The sequence below is a fragment of the Syngnathus scovelli genome, chromosome 16 (genome assembly GCF_024217435.2).
Source record: "Syngnathus scovelli strain Florida chromosome 16, RoL_Ssco_1.2, whole genome shotgun sequence".
Classification (NCBI taxonomy): domain Eukaryota; kingdom Metazoa; phylum Chordata; class Actinopteri; order Syngnathiformes; family Syngnathidae; genus Syngnathus; species Syngnathus scovelli.
Window position 1 is genome coordinate 8142100 of NC_090862.1, and position 17934 is coordinate 8160033.

Below are 17934 nucleotides of genomic sequence, written 5' to 3' on the forward strand. Positions count from 1 at the left end.
TCCGCAGTAAAAAGTGACCGGGCTTCTGTGAGGATGCTTTTGTTTCAACCGGGTCCTTCACTCAAGCATGATGTTTTTTTACATGACTTGTGGGCTGGGGGCGTTTGCTGCTACGCCCCGTGTTTGTTTCCCTTCCATTTGTTAGCATTAGCACACACACACGGTGGAGGGTCTTTGTTGAGGCGTGCACCAGCCAAGCGTGTGACGGGAGCAAATGGAGCGCACTGATCATCAAGTGTTGAGCAAGAGACACAAAAACACTTAGTGTGACACACACGCACACTAATACACATTGTGTCAGAGGTATAATTGCCCCGTGTGTGTGAGGGGCGTGTTAACTGCCGGGATTTGCCTTTGACGATGGCGTCATTGCACTGAACGCACCTGATGACAACACGCACACAGTTAGTGATGGAAAATTGCCAAAAACGAAATGTTATCGATTGGGTGTCGTATTTTTTGGAATGTACAATTAATTCCAAACAAAAGGGAGGCGATCCGCTTACCTGATGACAAGATGGCAAACGCTCACGTCTGCGCCTGCGGTTGAAGCCGTTTGTATGCAGCCGATTGAACCAGAGAGGGATGATTTTTCCAAAAGATCCTTTGGAGAAGAGCACTGTCAGGTTACTTTGAACATCTATGTATACCAACAAGTGTTTATTATTATTGCAAACTTTACCTACCGGAGTCAGGGGGAAGCAGCTTCAGCAGGGTGGCCCAGACTTCCCTCTCCCTCCAACCACTTCATCCCGGTGAATCAAGAGCCCAGCCGAGAGACATAGTCCCTGCCCGTTCTGCTCCAGCAGGGAGGTATCCAGGCTACCCTAACTAGATTTCCGTAAACTGCATGCTAGCAATGATGTCAGATGAAGAAGGAACAAAACGCTGATAGTCATCAGCAAAGACGGAGCTTTCCTGGCGTGCCCACGCCTGGCCTCAACACGGGAAGTTGATGCAGCTTTTCATCAGCAGGGCGGGGTTGACGCATGACTTTAGAAGGCCTGTCAACACACCGACTTTTGTTCTGTCACGCGTTTGCCGACTGACAAAACATTTGTGTGCTTCTCCTCAAGATACACGTCTTGACCTTAATGTGACCTAAATGGAGCCTCGTCAACAGCTCTGCATCACTGGCATTCCCGTCATTCCGCCTTTTTTTTTTTTAACTTTTCCATAAGCTGGCCTCCCCTCGCTAGCAAGCAGCGGTGGCATCCCAGTCGTGCTTTCTCGCTGAGTCACACACGCGCGCTCACGCTGTCATCTTGACTCATGACTTATCTTTGTGATGTCACGTGTCAAAGGTACTTGAAGGGAGGGAGTGTCTTATTTGACTTGTCCTGCTCATCACTGGACTAATCGTGTCCAGGTTGTATCAGCAACCCGTTTGGAATATTGTAAAAGTGAGCTGGAGTTGGCGAGATCGACACTTGGCCAGATAGCAGCGGCACTCAAACCACATCAGGTTTGTAGATGCCACCTCTGCTTTTCAGGTGGTGCAGATTGAGCTACGGATTTATGGTGACACTACATTTGATTACAATAATTACATTTGTTTAGTGTTTGAACAAGCATTCTCAGCTCTAATCTATACGTCTTACTTTTTAGTACAAGTGCTTACATAAAAAAAAGAAGAAAATAGGAACAATAATGTTCTGTGCTTAAAAAGTGATCTTGAGTGTCAATGACTTTTAAAAGGTTTTATGAATGAGTGACGTTCAAAGCTTTAGAATGGAGGTGCGTGTGTGCTTCCTTGGTGGCTTTCATGTGGAAAGTTTTGAACCTGCGCACATTCCAAACTGGCTCGCCTTCCAAGGTCAACCTCTCTGAGTGTGTGTGTGTGTCTATGTGAGAACGTACGTGTCATAGTGAGTGCGTGCGTTTGTGTGCACAAGCGTGTGTAGGATGACTATGTGAAGGAAGCGGAGGACGACCAGGCGGGACTATTATGTGAATTCTTTTTTCCACAGGTTGTGCCAAGATTGGAAGACTTCTGCTTGCTTGAGCTCATAAAGTTGCGTGCCCCCCGTAAAATCTGCCCGGTTTACGTCTTAATTGAGCCACTTAGCGTAATGGCATCAAGCACATTCCTCAAGTAACTCTCTCTCTCGCTCTCTCTCTCGCCTGCCCGCCCAGCTGATACGTCTTGGGAGTGATGCACTGGCTTCCCCTGGTTGCCATGGTGATCGCCTCGGCCCTGCCCTTCCCTCACAAGCCCATGTCCAGGATCGCCTCCGCCGCTAGCGTGGACGACGAGCGGCGTCGCCTCACCGTGGACTACAACTCCCAGGGAAATGCCTCGCAAATGGACTACAACGCCGACACCCTGGGGAACCACACCCAGACCTCGGCGGAAAGGAGTGCCGTTCATAGGGGAGAGAACCGCAGTCGACCAGACCACAGCAGGCTGGAAGGCGGTTTTCTGGACTCTGCAAATGGACCCACGCAAGTCTCGGAGGTGGAAACTCAGATCATCCAAAGTCCTGCATCCGCCGGGCCAAGAACTCCAAGAGGATTCGCGACGACCGTTTCCGCGGAGCAGCTCAGGAACGTGTCAAGGAGGGGGGCCATGCCAAGGGGTGCGGCACCCACCCCTGCGAGCGGCGCAGTCAACGCCACCCGGGAGGTGGGGTTGGGGATCCTGGAGGGCCTCCTAAAAGGGGACGAGATGTTTCTCGACGCCCACCCGCGGGTCCTGTTCTCTTCGTCGCCGTCGCCCCCTGAGCACCCGCCCCTCCTGCTCATGCTCGAGGGCGGGCTCATGGAGGACGACGCGGTGGAACTCGACGACGCCTACGTGGAGGGTCACGGCGATCGGGGCCTCGGTTGGGGCAACACGTCAGGATTCGCGTCCGATGTTGGCCGCCCCCTCAAGAGGGACAAGCGCTCGCATTTGATGGACCGCCGGCGGGGCGAGAAGTCAGTATGTGAGGCCGAGAGCGTCTGGGTGACAGACAAGAAGACGGCCGTGGACTCGCGGGGCCAGGAGGTCACCGTCTTGCAGGACATTCAGACCCAGACGGGACCGCTCAAGCAGTACTTTTACGAGACTCGCTGCCGCCAGGCCGAGCTACAGAAGGGCCAAGGGCCGGCCGGCAGGGGGGTGCCGCAGTCGCAGCCCACCGGAGTGGCGGGCGCCGGCTGCCTGGGCGTAGATAAGAAGCAGTGGGTGAGTGAGTGCAAGGCCAAAAAGTCGTACGTGCGCGCCCTCACCAAGGATGCCAACAACCGGATGGGGTGGAGGTGGATCCGCATCGATTCGTCCTGCGTTTGCGTGCTGCTCTCCAGAGCCAATCAAGTCCTGGCTCGAGAGGTGCTGGCCCGACGGGGGCGGGGATAACCGTACCACACAACTCAAAGACCTCACAACCGAAACATAGTATAGAAAGACGATTTTCTACGATTCATCTTTCATATCCTAAGTTATTAGTACGTAAGCATGTGTATGACTTTGATATTAATATATTCCTTCACCAGTCTAAGCGTACGTACAGTGCTTAACAAACGCACGATTAGAATAGCTGTCAGTCAGAAATGTAAGCATATTTTTCACGTTCCAGAGTCAGAAATGTAAGCATATTTTTCACGTTCCAGAATAGAAGGATATTGCAATCTTTTGGAAAATTTAGAAGAAAAAAGGTCAAAATGTCATCATTTTGCGCAGAATAAGCAAGAGCAAAAAATATTTCTGTTGAATTCAATCTCTTTAAAGTCATTGTTGGAATTTAACAGACTAAACGTAAATTAGTGTAAAACAGAACTTTTTCTGAAAACTTTTTTTTTTTACACATACTAAATATGTTTTTCTACTAGGATGAGATGATGTAAGATGGCCAGGAGCAAGGTTGCAATTCTATAAGCTATATTAGAAAAAGAAAAGTCAAAATTCTATGACAATCAAGTCATGTTACATCGCTTTTTGTCCAGGAGTTGAAGAGATAAATGATTTCACATGATCAAGAAATAAAATGCACTTGATTTCAGGCAGCTCGGCTTGAACCTCCATTTGTTTGCATCCATTTGTTAAGCACTGTACATATGTCTGCCGTGCGTTTGTATGTAAGGATGGAGCTGATAGAGGAGGGGCGGCAGTATGCTGGCTTTTCCACGGAGGAAGCAGCGCCCCCTACCGAGGCTTTGTATGAATGTTGTACCAGATGGGGGAGCATCTTTTCAATAAACGGTCGCACCGTCATCAATGTAGGGGGCTGCTATTTTTTTTTTCATACTTAATAACGCAAGAACCGAGAGCCACTTTTGTATGATGAGCAGATCCATAGGGATTGCTTTATTTGTTTGTTTTTTACATCACCATTTTCATCATTTTTTCATTTTCCATATAGGATAACTTGAGTTTTGTATTACGATCACTTTTTAATCATGGAAATCTGCAATCACTGCACGACCTGTCGTCAGAATGGACACGTTAACGGCAGCGCTAGCGAGCGGAACGGCCGCCTTCCGATGGGAAGTGCAACCGTTCGGCCTAGCTCCAAAATGAATGAGTGTTCATGAGAGAGTGGGAACAAGGACATACATGTACTTACATTTATCCAATACATACCTCAAAGAAAAATAAATAGTCGTCGTAAAAAATAAAAAATACAACTGAAAAAAATTACACACATTTTACAAATTGACCCCCCCCCCCCATTGTAGATGTATCATACATATATGTTGTTGTTTTTTAAAATCTTTTGTTTGTTATTTTGAACCACAACATGTTGTCTTCGCTATTGAGGGCAAAAACCAAAATATCTCATCGTCTTGGATTTTTTTCCCCTTGTTGTTTTTTCTGTTTTAAGACATGCATCGTAAACACGGAGGCTAAAGGTTTTGTATCCTGGGCTTCCTACTCACCCCTTTACTCACCCCCTTCCAGAGAGTTCTCTTATGGCTTGTCTGAGTGTGTGTAAAATGAGCGGCTTGAGTCTGTCCCTTTCTTTTTGTCAGTCCATTTTCTTTTAATCTGTTTTGTCTCTGTGGCCCCTCCCGTCATTCATCTTTCACCAAAAGATCCCAACGAAGGAGTGCGCTTTCAACAACTTGCCCAAAATCCCAAACACTTTTCATTGAATAGCCCATAAATTTGCACACTTCCAATTGTCCAAAATGTCTCAATTACAAGAACAATTAAGACCAGTTTATGGATTAATTGACCGATTGTCCACATAGTGTCTGTTCGAATTCGTCCCACAGCTAAAGAGTCCCTCTTTGAACCAAATTCTGAAAAACCCAGTCTGACAAGGCCACGCCCTGCAAAAGCTGGCGACTGTATTGCACTACGCTAGGTTTTGTGTTAAAGGCACAGGTTGATAAATTCCGGCTCTACATTGGGGGCTCTGCATGAAATTGTCAGGAAACAGTCGAACCCGATGCCTGTGTGACTGGCCCCCCTCACTCACTCAGAGCCTTTCAACTCTATTATTATGGGATGCCTTGGAAGTCGGATCGGCTTTCAAGGTGCTCGAGACAAAAGGACGCAGAAGAGCGGCGTGGCTGTGATGTGGTCTGCCGCTCAATGCTGGACATGTTTTACTACCCACATCAATTGGGGATGCTCAGAGCCCCCCCTCCCCCGGCAACAAAGGCATCGCAAGTCGCTTTGTGTAACAAATATTCAAACAAAGAGCGGCCACAGAGAGAGAATTTGGACTTCCTGTGCTGAGAAAAACATTGCGGAAATCATCGGGTCACCTTCGTCCCGTTCAAGTTATTGCAGAATGCTCGGAGCACAACTGTCCTGAAGTTGAGTGGTTTGTGTGGGAGTCTTTCTTCTTCTTTGTCTTCCTTAGAGTCATTCTTCAGTGAGTCAGAGGTACCCAGTGTGATCGATGCCTCCTGAGGACACAAACAGCATGAGTTGTTTGGTCAAGATTTGGCTGTAATGGTTTGATGTATTTGGGATTATTTGCACTACATTGCCCCCTCTTTTTTGGTATACAAATATGGTCGTCATCCAATTAAATCTCTAAGACAAGACCTTTGAAGGCTATCTGGAAAAAGAGCCAAATTGAACCTAAAATGTTCACTTCTAAGCACAATCACAGACTTCCTGTGTCTTTTCAGGCATGTCTTCTTGATGTTTTTTTTATGGTTCTACTCATAATAGACATGCCCACCAAATTCCACATTGCTTAGTCAAACTGGCTTTGAAGGCTGAATTTTAAAAAGGTTCCAGTAGGGGAACTTTATGTTTAAAGAACCCTTAGAAGTGGTCCCAAAATGATGAAAGTAAAATGTCTGTTTTTTTGTGTGTTTTCAGGCATGGGTTCTTCAGAATTTTTTATAGGTCTGCAAGTAGTAGTGGGCAAAACTTGAAACCACAACAACAACACAAACACATGTGCAAACCATCTCTCGTCTCGCCACGCTAACGAACGGGCTCTCTGTGCTTTAACAGGCGTACGGGCCTCACCTAAGTAGTCCCTTCAACACGAGTACGTCCTCACGGAGGCAGATTCACCCCGGGCACTGGAGCTGGCTGTGGACAACACACACATTACATTTAAACACCACTGATCCAGCCACAGGCATTCCCATTAAGACCCGGAATGACAGATAAAAAGTCCTCCTGTGTATTTTATAGACTGCCAGCTCCTTGTCATCATCGCTTCCTCTAAGAAAGGAAACGGGAATTCTACAGCTGAGACAATGGCACACTAGCATAGAAAGCACTGACACGTAGGGTGTCCTTAAAAAAAATTGTGCCCAAAAAAGTGACATGAAATCCGCTCTTTCAGGGGAATTGCACACTAAATGACATTATTTTCATCAGTGTGCAAAACCAGCCACTTCACATTTGATGCCTCAACAGATTTTTAGCTCATGGACTTTGTCGTTGTTGAAAGAAAATCATGCTAATCCAAATAATTCCTAATCACAGTTTGCAGGGAGCTCCCGGAGGGTCCCGAGGCTTGATTCCTGTCATTCCGTGTTGATGAGTGACATCCCACACGGCGGCGGCTCAAAGCTCTGCAAATTGGGGGCGAGGTCCGCGAGACGGGCGGGTGACAGCCGCTCACCGTCGCTCTGGACCTTCCTGAGGGTGACGGAGGGCGTGGCAATGGCGGAGGCACGGAAATTAGCAGGCAGGGTCTCGGCCGAGTCCGAGGTGACGCCCCGCAGGTCCTTCTCGCGGAACATTTTGCGCCACGATGGAGAGCGCGTGAACGTCTTGGTGCCGTCCTTCAAACAAAATACACGCTCAGTGTGTGTGTGTGCGTCCTTGTGTGGTTATTGTGTGTTTGAGAGTTATGCATGTCTGTTTGTTTGTTTGTTTCTTTGAGGCTACTGTGTGCATGTCTTTGGTTGTGTATGTGTCGTCTTGTGTGTGTGTTTGACTGACTTCATCAGGCCGTCTCTCGGTTCCCATGGAGATGAGCGAGTTGTACTCTTGCTCCAAGAGTTGGCGGGCCTGCAGAACATTAGCAATGGCAGCAGCAAGATGAGTCAAAAGTGTTGTATGTTACAAAGACTCCATAACAAATAGCCTACATATGAATTCTAAATGAAAAACAAAATCAACACATAGTCCAAATATACAGTAAGCAAATTATAATGAATCAATCCTATTAACCAAGGCCTGCATCTACCTGTGTGTTCTGATTGGGTATCTGCAGCAGCAGCGCCAGATCGGTGTAGTCGAAGGTGTCGTCGAGGGCCAGCAGGGCGCCGTGGACGCCGCTCTCGCGAAGGTTGTCGGCGTATTCCTTCAGGCCCAACGTCTGCACCCAGCACATCACGCGCTCGTTTGACCAAACCATCACATCTGCAAAAAAGGGGGAAATTGCCAAAAAGGAAAGGTAAGGCTAAGCCGGGACTCTGTGTGAAATCCTGTTTCTGGATTTTGTATGAAAGGGGTAAGAGTGAAATGAACTCAGCAAATAATCAGACATGTATCTTTTGTCTGTGTGTGCGTGCGTGTGTGTGTGTGTGTGTGTGTGCGTGTGTGTGTGTGTGTGTGTGTGTGTGTGTGTGGTGTGCGTGTGTGCTTTTTTTCCAATGCCCTGGTCTTACTTGATAATTGGTTTGATTGTAAAATGATGACAGCAATTAAAGGCAGTAAAAGCAGCGACAAACCAAAGACTTGCGATTATTCCAGAATGCCTGGAAGCCATTTTCGAAGTAGCGACATTAATAAGTTGGTTGGAGTTCAACGACGACGATATGCGCAATCCTCTGCGGGCAACGCATGCATACATTGACATCCTCTGACATAATTGAGGTCCTGCCTCGACGTGCACGGAAATTATCAGATTCCATGGGAGAACTTGTGAAGTTGACTGGGGAGTCTTCTCTGAAGATCCTCTCAGTATGTTTGGGAAGCAAAGATGGTACATGTTATGCCCGTCTGGGGCGTTTCCAGTTATGTGTTAGCATTAAACTAGCATACAAAGTAGTTTGTTGTTTTAAATACACAACATTTCTTTGTTATGTTGAGTTTGACTGAAAGTTTTTGGAGGATTTGTTCACGATGCTGCTTGTTAGTCAAGTTCACTGCCCCCATAAAGCGCCCGTACCTTGAACTGAAGAAAAAAAAAAAAATCAACTGAATGGCTTTATGTGGAGTTACTCATACCTCAAGACACACCTGAACAAGAGCTTCTGACTAGCGCTTTTACTAACTGGAGCCATCTGGTAATCACAAATGTTTACTCGGAACAGGACGTTGAAAATAAGCTTGGCTAATGAGCCACACGCTGCTTCACCACAGACATGTAGCAGCTTGCTTCGCTGACTTTCCATCACACCGCGTGCGAAAGGGGGTCGCTAATTTGCTCCAACGAGACAATGACGCAGCATGAAGAAAAAAAACGAGGTCTGCATGGAGGCTGACTGATGGGTGTAAGGCTTGGAATTGGGGGAGATGGTCTTACCTTTGTTGTGGTGCGCACTGTCTTCCCGCCGCCTCTCCAGCTCCTTGCGGTCGTAGTTGAGGCGCTTGAGGCACATGATGCCGTAATGCAAACTCACCCTGCCGGAAAAGAGGGAAAAGTTGAGAGGGGTGTGTGTGTGTGTGTGTGTGTGTGCAGGGGGAGGGGGGGCGGTGGCAATTAACTTCTGCCGCCCAATTTTTGTGGGAGAGCGATTCAACGGATGCCCCCGCCACCCCAATTCCCTGTTCGATCAGTAGCGGTCTGCGGGTCTCACCTGTGGAAGCTGTCCACCATCTTGAGCTGCCCTCTCAGCTCCTTCTTGGTGAGGTGGTCCAGCATACGGGCGTCCACCAGCGACTCCATAAAGTAGCTGCGGTACTGCGGCAGGCCCAGACTGGGCAGCCAGTCATTGCCCACCCACTCGTGATTCATATCGCCATAAGCAAGGATCTAAACGGGGACAAAAAGACCTTGAACCATTGTCTCGCTGGATCACACCTGGGCAAAGTTTGCCCAATGAGCATTTACAATGGAAGAAACCAGCATCTGTTCCAGTATGGATGAACGGTAAGTATGATATTCATGAACGAAAGTGAGTTTTTCCTCACCTGATCCCAGCTGAACTCCTTCAGCTCCTAAAAGGCCAGAAGGAGAAGAGAGGGGGCGAATAGAGAGAGAGCGAGGAGGTGGCGGTGAAGGAGGTGGCGAGGAGGAGGAACGGGTGAAAGCAAAGCAGAGGAGCAGCCGAGGGAAGAGGAGGACAAAGGGAGGAAGAGTGTGTTAGTGATCGGGCAATTAGCTGGAAGCGCTTCACAGTGAAACAGCAACCAGAGGGACAAGAAGAAGAAGCTCGACACTACGAGACACAACCACAGAAGAAGAAGAAAAGGAGGAGGAGGAAGGAGACTCATCAACATGGATCGAATTTTTTTTTTTTTTTTTAAATCAACAAAAAATATTCCAAACTAATCTGCTAGAAGTATAAACACTACATAAACAACTATACATACTAATAAACACAAACAATTCAGTATAATAGTATTGTAGTAGTAATACTTAAAAAATCGATGTAAACAATACGTGGTAGATATTTACTATGAACAAATAAAGGTTGACATGAACTAACCGGCGGCTTGATTGCTGCGTTCAAGGACTCCATCTCGGCATGGGTCATCCAGACGTTACTGGTCGACTGCGGTTCGAGGGGAGACAAAAGCGACGCGGTCAGATGACAACACAAAACGGTCGAGCCATCTGCTGACTGCATGCCATCACATGTTGCCTTCAGGGACAGTAAGACTAGCGTGGAAGACTTTGCCTCTTCCCTGACTCGAGGGACCTTCGCAGTATTACGTGGCCTCAAGATTAAAAGTAGTTAGGTGGGGTACATTTAAATGGATCACTCCAATTCTTTGAGAAGCTGGCAAGCCACGAAGGTACGTGCACACAGCTTCGAACTAACCTAAATGTGGACAAGGTATGTAATTACCCACAGAATGTAAGAAAGTATGCATAGCAGTTACGGAGGCTCACCGAGCGTGTGCTGGCGGGGGCCGAGGGGCTGGTGAGAGACACCATCTCCTGGATGGCGAGCCTCAGCTTGAGGCGGTGCAGCGGGTTGCTGATGCCGATCTCACGCTGGATCTCCGTGTCCGACAGGTTGGCCATGATGGCGCCGCTCTTCACGTTGGCCCGGCAGGCTGCCACGTACCAGGCAGGCATGCCCACCCACAGCTGGAAAGAATCAATGTTGGCAGCAGGTTGAGGACAAAGAGGACTTAGGAAGATGGACTCAAATAAAAACGCGTTACCTCCAGCCATGACACCACGGTGGGACCGTCCCAGGATGCGAAAGGCAAACCTTGGCGACACGCTTCTTCTAAAAGCTCGTGCCTAAGCATATGTATATGAAATATAAAGTATGAGAAGTAGAACACTCTGTTTCTCTTGCTCACTTTGCTCACTCACTTTTTCTTGCTGCGCCGGTCTTTGTCCGCCGGTCCCAAAGTCCCGGTCTTGTTCATGCCCATGGGGTCTCCGGCAGCCAGGTCTTCAGAAGGCGTCGAGGCTACCGGAGGCAAAGCGTTCAAAGCGGCTTGTTGATGTAACATTTTTTCATGAGTCACTGCTGAACGTTCAACTACATCAAGTTACCGAGTGAGGCTGAGCCGTCTCTTCCAGGCTGTCCCATCCTGCCCTTTTCCTTCTTGCCAAAAAGTCGTCCAATGGAAGACTTGATGCTCTTCTTCTTGCTGGCCTTGTGCAGGGAGTCCTGGCTACTGTTGGAGCTACTGCCATCTGCTGACAGGCTGGAGGCAGCGTGACCAGGTCAGTAGACATTTAAACCCAAATGGAAAAGCGGAAACGGCCATCGCTGTGTCTCACCTGCGGAACTCACGAGGGTCATCCAGCAGGGCCCCCGGGTGGGTGAGGGTCATCCTGTCCAGGCGTAGGGCCCGCGGCGTGGGTGGCGGCGTGGAGTCGAGGAGGGCCAGAGTGCGCTCGTCGTCTTTGTTGTTCTGAAATGATAAACAGTACCACAATAGCAGCCCACTCGACATAATCAATGCAATTTAACGCTTAGACTAGCAGCTCACCTGTCTGTCGTTCTCGCGGGCCGGCGAGTGGGGAAGGCGTGGGGTAGAGTGCCCCGAACTGGGTGGCGATGGCGAGGCCAGGGTGGAAGAGGTGATGGAGGACGGGATGAAGCCTCGCCCGGCACCGTCCCTGCCCAGTGAGGAGGGCGGGATAGGTGGACTGTCCAAGGCCACGCTGCTGACGCGGCTCTCGATCTCCTCGGCCCGCAGCTCCGTGTTCTCCTTCTCCTCCTGGATCAGTCTGTGGAACAAGTTTCATTAGCGTTGCTTAGCATGCAGCCTGGAATCTGCAATCCAACAAGGCTTCCATCTTACTTGATCTCCTTATTGATAGCCTCTAGCTGTTCCTGCAACATGATGGCCAGCGTCTGTACATCTGTCTGTCCGCTGGGTGACAGCAGCTCGGACCCGAAGCGATGGTCTCCGTCGTCCTCATCGTCTGAGCACACCACGTCCACACCGTGGTCGTAGCCGGACCCCAGCAGCGCCCCCGTCTCCCAGTCTGTGTACTAAGAATGCACGCGTATACAAATATGGTACCATTACACCGGCATTCACTCATATTGTTGTTTTATAAATGTATGTGTAAATCAAAGCCAGATTCCATTTTCCCACCCCACCTTGGTGGAGTCCTCCCTGGCGGAGCTCCATCGGGCTCGGAGGCTTCGCCTGCCGACCAAGGATGTGTTTCCGAAGGTATCCAGGTGAGTGGTGGAGCCCATGGGGAGGGAGCCACCCCCGTGGGAGTACCTCAGCTCCAGAGCGCTGCCAGGCAAAGAACGACTGAGAGCGACGGAAAGATGAGATCCCAGATAAGAGAGCGGATGAAAGGTTTCGTTATATTGGACCGCAGCCAGGAATGAAGTCATGCGATGTAAAGACAACATATGTCAACAAAAGAATATAAGTCGTATAGCATGACAAACTGGTAGGAAACATTTGGATATTTTTTTCCCACCTGGAATAAGAGCCTCCGGGCCTGGCTCTCAGTTGATCGAGTTCAAGCTGAAGGCGTTCCAGCTCTGCAATGAGCTGGTCCTGATAGACAGAAGACACACAGCCGGGCAGTAAATAGAGTCAGCGTAAAAGTCTGAAGGCGAATTCTGAAGACAGACGAACCCTCACCTTGTTTGCCAGAAGATCATCCTGAATCTTCTTCATGTTGGACAGCTCCTCAGAAAGAGCGTTCTGCGAGAAGAAGGGGAGAGCACAGATTTGATTGCCAAACATGGACAACACGCTGCATGTTATCGTCACAAAAACACAAATACATTCAAAAAATTGAAATATTGGAGAGGGGAAGTAAAAACAACTGAGAAAATGCAGAAATTAAAAAGGCGAAAGGCTAGCACAGTTTCACTTTGTCTGGGCTTTGACGGAGGCTGTTTATGTCATTATTTTGATGAGCGGTATTGTTCCTCCGCCCAATTAAAATTGGTGAGGGAATCGAATCGATGAGCAGTATCTAGAATGGAATCGGTATCGTCAAGTTTGACCTTCTCCTCCAGCGCGGCCATCCTCTCTTTGAGGTGCAGCTGTAGCCTCTCGTTGGACTCGGACAGCAGCTTATCAACTGTGTCCGAGAGACGTTTGTTGTGCTCGTCGTTCATCCTCTCACGCTGCCTGGCCTTCAGGGCGCGGGAAAGGAAACGAAGAAAAAGGTGTGTAATACACGCGTTGGGAGCAAAAGCATTCACAACAAGCCTTGCGTTCCACATGAGATTGCCATCTTTGGCTTTAGAAAATTAGAGCACCTTTGTGTGGCAAGACGGTCAAGATGGCGGCCGTGAGCCAAGCGTGACTCACCCTCTGCAGCTCTTGGTTCTTCTCCTCCAGTTGCGCCTCCATCTGCCGTAGTCGCTCCTCAAAGTTGCCGTGGCGCTCCTCGGCCTGGAGAGGAGGAGGAGGAAGATGAGGAGGACGAGAAGGAACAGGAGAAGGAGGGAAGAGGTAGAAAAGGGAAGACATGAGCACGCTGCCATGCGGCGTCCATTTTGCCAGGACACGCATCAGGTTAATTGTTTGCGCTGAAGCTGTTTGGCAGCGTGGCTCGTTTCTTTCCAGCAGCCCTCTAAGAGACAAGAAAAGTTTACAGGAACCGCTGGAGCTTCTTTGATGATGTGTCCAATGGCATCACTCGTAAATAAACTGTTCATGCCGGGCCCCGTGTTAACGCCTCTTTAAAAAAGAAATATGGTTTTCTTGTGTTTCTCTGACATCATCCCTGACGTTTAATTTGATGGCTGTATTTGTGATGTTGTTGCTTTGGTACCTTGTTGAGGGCGGCCACCCTCTGCGCCAGCTGCGCTTCGATCTCGGGCAGTGTCTCGGCCCTCTGCAAGGTTTGCTGCAGCTTCTGCTTGGCGTCGTCCAGCCGCTCCTGAAGCTGACGGTTCTTCTCCTCGCTCTACACAGCATTAGCGTGTAGCATGAGCGTGTAGAACAGGCGTGCAGCCTTGCTTTGTCTTTGCCTACCTGACGGTGGAGAGACTCTTTGCTGGCCAGCTCGTTCTCCAGCTTGTCTTTGATATCGTGGAGAGATGTCGCCTCCCGCTGGGCACTCAGGTACCTGCAGGCAGCAGGAGGACGTCATCGAGGATAGAGACGACGAGGCGCTTCAAATACAGATAATGTACCTGCGCTCCAGTGTGGTGATTCGCTCCTCCATGTCTTCTCGCTGACACAGGGCCTGAGAGGTTCAAAAGACAAACAATGTCATGCCACATTACAGAAAAGTCAGCATTTCAAAAAGCGGTCCAGTATTTGTTGTTCGACCAAAGTGCATCTGGAAGGATTTGGCAAAGTGTGACGTGACCTCCTTAACGTCTCGTTGCAGTTTGTGGTTGGCTTCCTCCGATCGCGTCAGTTCTCTCCTGGCAGACGTCAGCTGCTCCTCGATCTCGCCAACCTGCCAAAAAGACACAAAGATTACATCACTACAGTATGATCGTACATTCAGTATTAGTTGGAGTATGGCGTGTGCGGCACCTGTCTGCACATGAGCGCCAGCCTCTCCTTGAGCTGCCCCAACTCAGATCGCTGTCTTTCGATCTCACTTTCGCGCTGCCGGTCCACCTCGCTGTCATCCAAGATGGACGACGGCCCGTTGGGAAGCCGCTGGCATCACAGGAAATAGTTCACATGTTCGCCACAAAGAGAGGTTTCAACTCAAAGTTTGGGTTTCAAGCTTTTTTTCCTGTGTTACTGAACGAACCTCTTTATCGAGTCCCTGCTGTCGTCGTTTGATTTGCTCGCGTAGAGAGACCACCTACAACAACAACATGTCATGAGCGCCTGCAAGAGTCCGGTTAGAGTACAGCAGGCACGAGGCGGGACCGACTTCCTGCGAGGACGACTGCAGCTCGTCCTCCAGCGTGGCCACCCGCTCCAGGGCCACGCGCAGCCTCTCGCGGACCTTCTCGTCCAGGGCCTTGTGGTGCTCGAACAGGGACTTGAGGGCCTTGAGCACCTCCACCTCGCTGGAGACCCCCGCAGGCGACTGCGCCTGACGCTTCACGACCGTCATCCTCAAGCTGCGCTCGTGACGTGACACCAAACACTCCAGGTGCTCCAGAAGCAACTAGCACAAGCACACAATGCCTCCGTTACACCAAATGAAGTCAAATGAAACTATGTGAAAATGAGCCAAGTCACCCTATTGAATGACGTATTTAATGTGCACACCATATACAATAAGAGTTGTACAAACTCGTGTGTTGTTGCGCTCGGCTTTGAGCTCTGCGATCTCCTCTTCCCGTTCCAGAAGCTGCTCGCGACACAGGTTCAGCTCTTTGGTCAGCACCGCAAATTCCTACAGGGGGCCACAAGAGGGTAGTATTTACAAGTATATATATATATATATATATATTTTTTTTTTTTTTAATGCACTGGATTTAGCGATTCAGTAGAATTAGCAAAAACAGGTACCTTCCTTTTATTTATTTTTATCTGTATCATAAAATAATCACACGAACCACAAAAATATTTATATTAAATAATAACACAAAGTGAGATGACTTCACATTTTGACATTTTGTTCTGTTAAAAACAAATGTCAAATAAAAATGTGATGTGATTATAAATTATAAAAATTACAATTTGAAATATGAAACTATTTGTCAACAGGAAGCAACCTGTTGAGCATGAAATTCTTTTCATTGCACAATAATCCAGGATCTGTGTGTGTGTTCAGCATGAAAATGAAGTGCCCGGAGGTGACAGGAAAGGGGCCAGCACCCTGACTGACTGACTGAATTGTTGTCTAATTGTGCAATTATGTGTAATTGCATTTGGTGTGACTGGCTGGTAACCATGGCGATGTGTCAACAAAGAAGAACAAGCGCGATATGCCACGCACACACGCATCACTTGAATCGACCTGACGTTTGTTCCCACCTGCGGCAACGCGATGGACAGCTGCCTTTGTAGCGACTCCTTCTCATGCCCGAGCTCTCGTAGTCGCAGGTGGGCCGTTCCCAGGCTGTCCTGGGTCTCCCTCAGACTCTCCAACAGCCTCTCTCGCTCCGTCAGCATGTTGACCATCAACGACTCCAGGTTGCCCGTACTGCCCCCTTCATCCCCACCGCCACGGGGGTCCCGGCTGCCATAGCCGCCCATGCCACCTCCAATACCTCCACCGAGGCCGCTGCCGGATCCCGCCGGCGAGGACGAGCCACCGCCGCCCCCGCCGCGCCCGTCCTCCGAGATGGTGGGCATCACCTCGCACATCATCTTGAGGCCAGTCTAGAGTTTTCTTGAGGAGGGGGGGCGGAAGGGGAGAGGCGGTCCAGGAGGGTAAGGGGTAAGGTTGGGTAGGAGGAGGACCTCGTACCCCCAGTCCAGGTTCTTCAGCAGGACCACAGAGAAACCTGCAAGGACAGGAACACACGCATACACAATGTTCCCTATGCTGTTTTATGTTGTAAAGAATTGCATTGAAAATTATGGAGAAAAAAATTGTACACCAGATGGCGCCAAAGTAGTACTTCTCTTGCTTTGACTTGAACACAACAACAAATAGGTGAGTTTGTCAAAAGCAGAAGAGAGGCTTCCAAAAAATTTTGCAAATGAGTGTATTCCTAACAGGTTCTATGCAGGGTTTCACTGAACACATACAGGAAGTCCACCGAGCAGAATTTTAATTAGAGCTCACCCGTGTTTAACGTGTTTTTTTTAAACTCAAGCAAAAGTCCTCACTGAACGTGAAATCTCGCGATAAGTCTTCCGAGAGCGCGAAATGGAGGATGTGATGGGGGGTGGGGTGGGGGGGGGCTTGCGCTGTCATGATGGGGCTTGTGCGTGCGCGCGAAAAATGTCTCGTACGGCGGCCTTCGTAAGCCCCCAAGAGACGACATTTTGTAAGAAAATGCAGCTGTGAGAGTGTTCTTGTTGTCAGGGAGTAAGGGGGGAGTGAAGGGGGGCGGCTCGTTGAACGGTCCCAGACGTGGCGTAAAAACCCTGGGAGGTGTCAATCATCCTGTCGCCAAGACGAGGCCTAATTAAGACACGGGTGACATTACAAGATGGTGGGAAATGGTTGTTTGGGCTAAATATGCCGACGTCTGTTTCGCCCCTCGCCCGCCCCTCCCTCCCATAAAAACAGCTGGTGGTGGAACGGGCGCCGCCGATGATGCTGATGATGGTGGTGAAATGATGGAGGATTTCCGGGGCCCGCTGGAGCCGCCGCGGTGGCTTTTCGTTCTTACCCGTGTCATGGTCCAACGAGGACGGGGAGAAAAGGAGGCCCTCCCGCCTCAGTCTCGGCAGGTGGCAGAGTAGCAGCCGGCGGCCCTCGGTTCCAGGCCGGTGGGGTTACTTAGCAGCCCGCACCACATCCACATCTCCTCCCTCCGAGATGGGAGCGACAGTACCCCGGGAGGTGTCAAGCAGAACGCTCTGCGAACAAGCAACATCCGGGGATTGTCACAATAAGAGCTTCCGATACTTGGGATAAATGACAAACTTCGGTTGTCCAATAATTTTGTTTTATGGCTACAAATCCGCGTTTTACATTCTGAAGTCATGCAGAAGGTATTGAACAATCACTAGCAATTGTATTTTAAGTTCTAAGTATTATTATAAAGTGCAGCACTTTGAAATTCAATTCTTTACTACTTTTGAGTTCTCATGCAGCTATTTTAAACTTTATAAATTCTTAAATGATGAATAAATTACTTTTTAATGGCGTAACTTTATTTTTAACATATTTTACATATCAATGAAAAGAGCTTTAAGAATTAGAATGATTCTCTATCCTAAATTAGTCTACAACTAAAAGGGTTAACTCTTGTTTTGAAGCCTGAGCTCAACATTTTCCGCCAGTCAGCCCGACGTCCCCGTGCACCTGACCACTTCCTGTCACGTTCCTTCTCGCAGCTCCATCACCTAGATTCTAGGTCCTAGAAGATGAAGTCAACAAGCTAATGCTTCTTTTCAACTTTTACTTTCAATTTACTTTT

General features: G+C 49.0%; 3 protein-coding genes across 4 annotated transcripts in view; 1 reads left to right on the forward strand and 2 right to left on the reverse strand.

Moving 5' to 3' along the window:
• Nucleotides 1-828, reverse strand: part of LOC125983098 (excitatory amino acid transporter 2) — a 26047-nt gene extending 25219 nt beyond the window's left edge. The window contains exons 1-2 of the mRNA XM_049743982.2: nucleotides 687-828; nucleotides 507-604 (exon numbers count right to left, since the gene is read on the reverse strand). The gene's annotated coding sequence lies outside the window, so the exon portion shown is untranslated. The remainder of the gene's footprint in view (nucleotides 1-506; nucleotides 605-686) is intronic.
• LOC125983101 (uncharacterized) overlaps nucleotides 1-3999 on the forward strand; it is a 6484-nt gene extending 2485 nt beyond the window's left edge. The window contains exons 1-2 of one of the 2 annotated variants that reach the window (XM_049743991.2): nucleotides 1312-1465; nucleotides 2137-3999. In XM_049743991.2, the coding sequence (XP_049599948.1) occupies nucleotides 2156-3340 (1185 nt within the window). In that variant the 5' untranslated portion in view covers nucleotides 1312-1465; nucleotides 2137-2155 and the 3' untranslated portion in view covers nucleotides 3341-3999. Of the gene's footprint in view, nucleotides 1-1311; nucleotides 1466-2136 lie in introns of those variants that run through there. The other variant, XM_049743990.2, reaches the window with a different exon arrangement.
• A 256-nt stretch (nucleotides 4000-4255) lies between these two features.
• Nucleotides 4256-17361, reverse strand: ppfia3 (PTPRF interacting protein alpha 3). The gene is made up of 31 exons (XM_049743980.2): nucleotides 17182-17361; nucleotides 15872-16344; nucleotides 15186-15287; nucleotides 14817-15056; nucleotides 14691-14744; nucleotides 14465-14593; nucleotides 14292-14384; nucleotides 14113-14165; nucleotides 13952-14045; nucleotides 13749-13883; nucleotides 13283-13366; nucleotides 12973-13104; nucleotides 12602-12664; nucleotides 12435-12514; nucleotides 12097-12259; nucleotides 11792-11985; nucleotides 11477-11717; nucleotides 11265-11398; nucleotides 11034-11188; nucleotides 10848-10947; nucleotides 10691-10772; nucleotides 10413-10613; nucleotides 10006-10071; nucleotides 9488-9514; nucleotides 9154-9329; nucleotides 8880-8977; nucleotides 7596-7771; nucleotides 7349-7417; nucleotides 7026-7188; nucleotides 6419-6484; nucleotides 4256-5841 (listed from the first exon to the last, which is right to left on the reverse strand). Exons 2-30 carry the CDS (start codon nucleotides 16205-16207, stop codon nucleotides 6432-6434), a joined length of 3693 nt encoding a protein of 1230 aa, XP_049599937.1. The 5' UTR covers nucleotides 16208-16344; nucleotides 17182-17361; the 3' UTR covers nucleotides 4256-5841; nucleotides 6419-6431.
• Nucleotides 17362-17934: the final 573 nt, after the last annotated feature.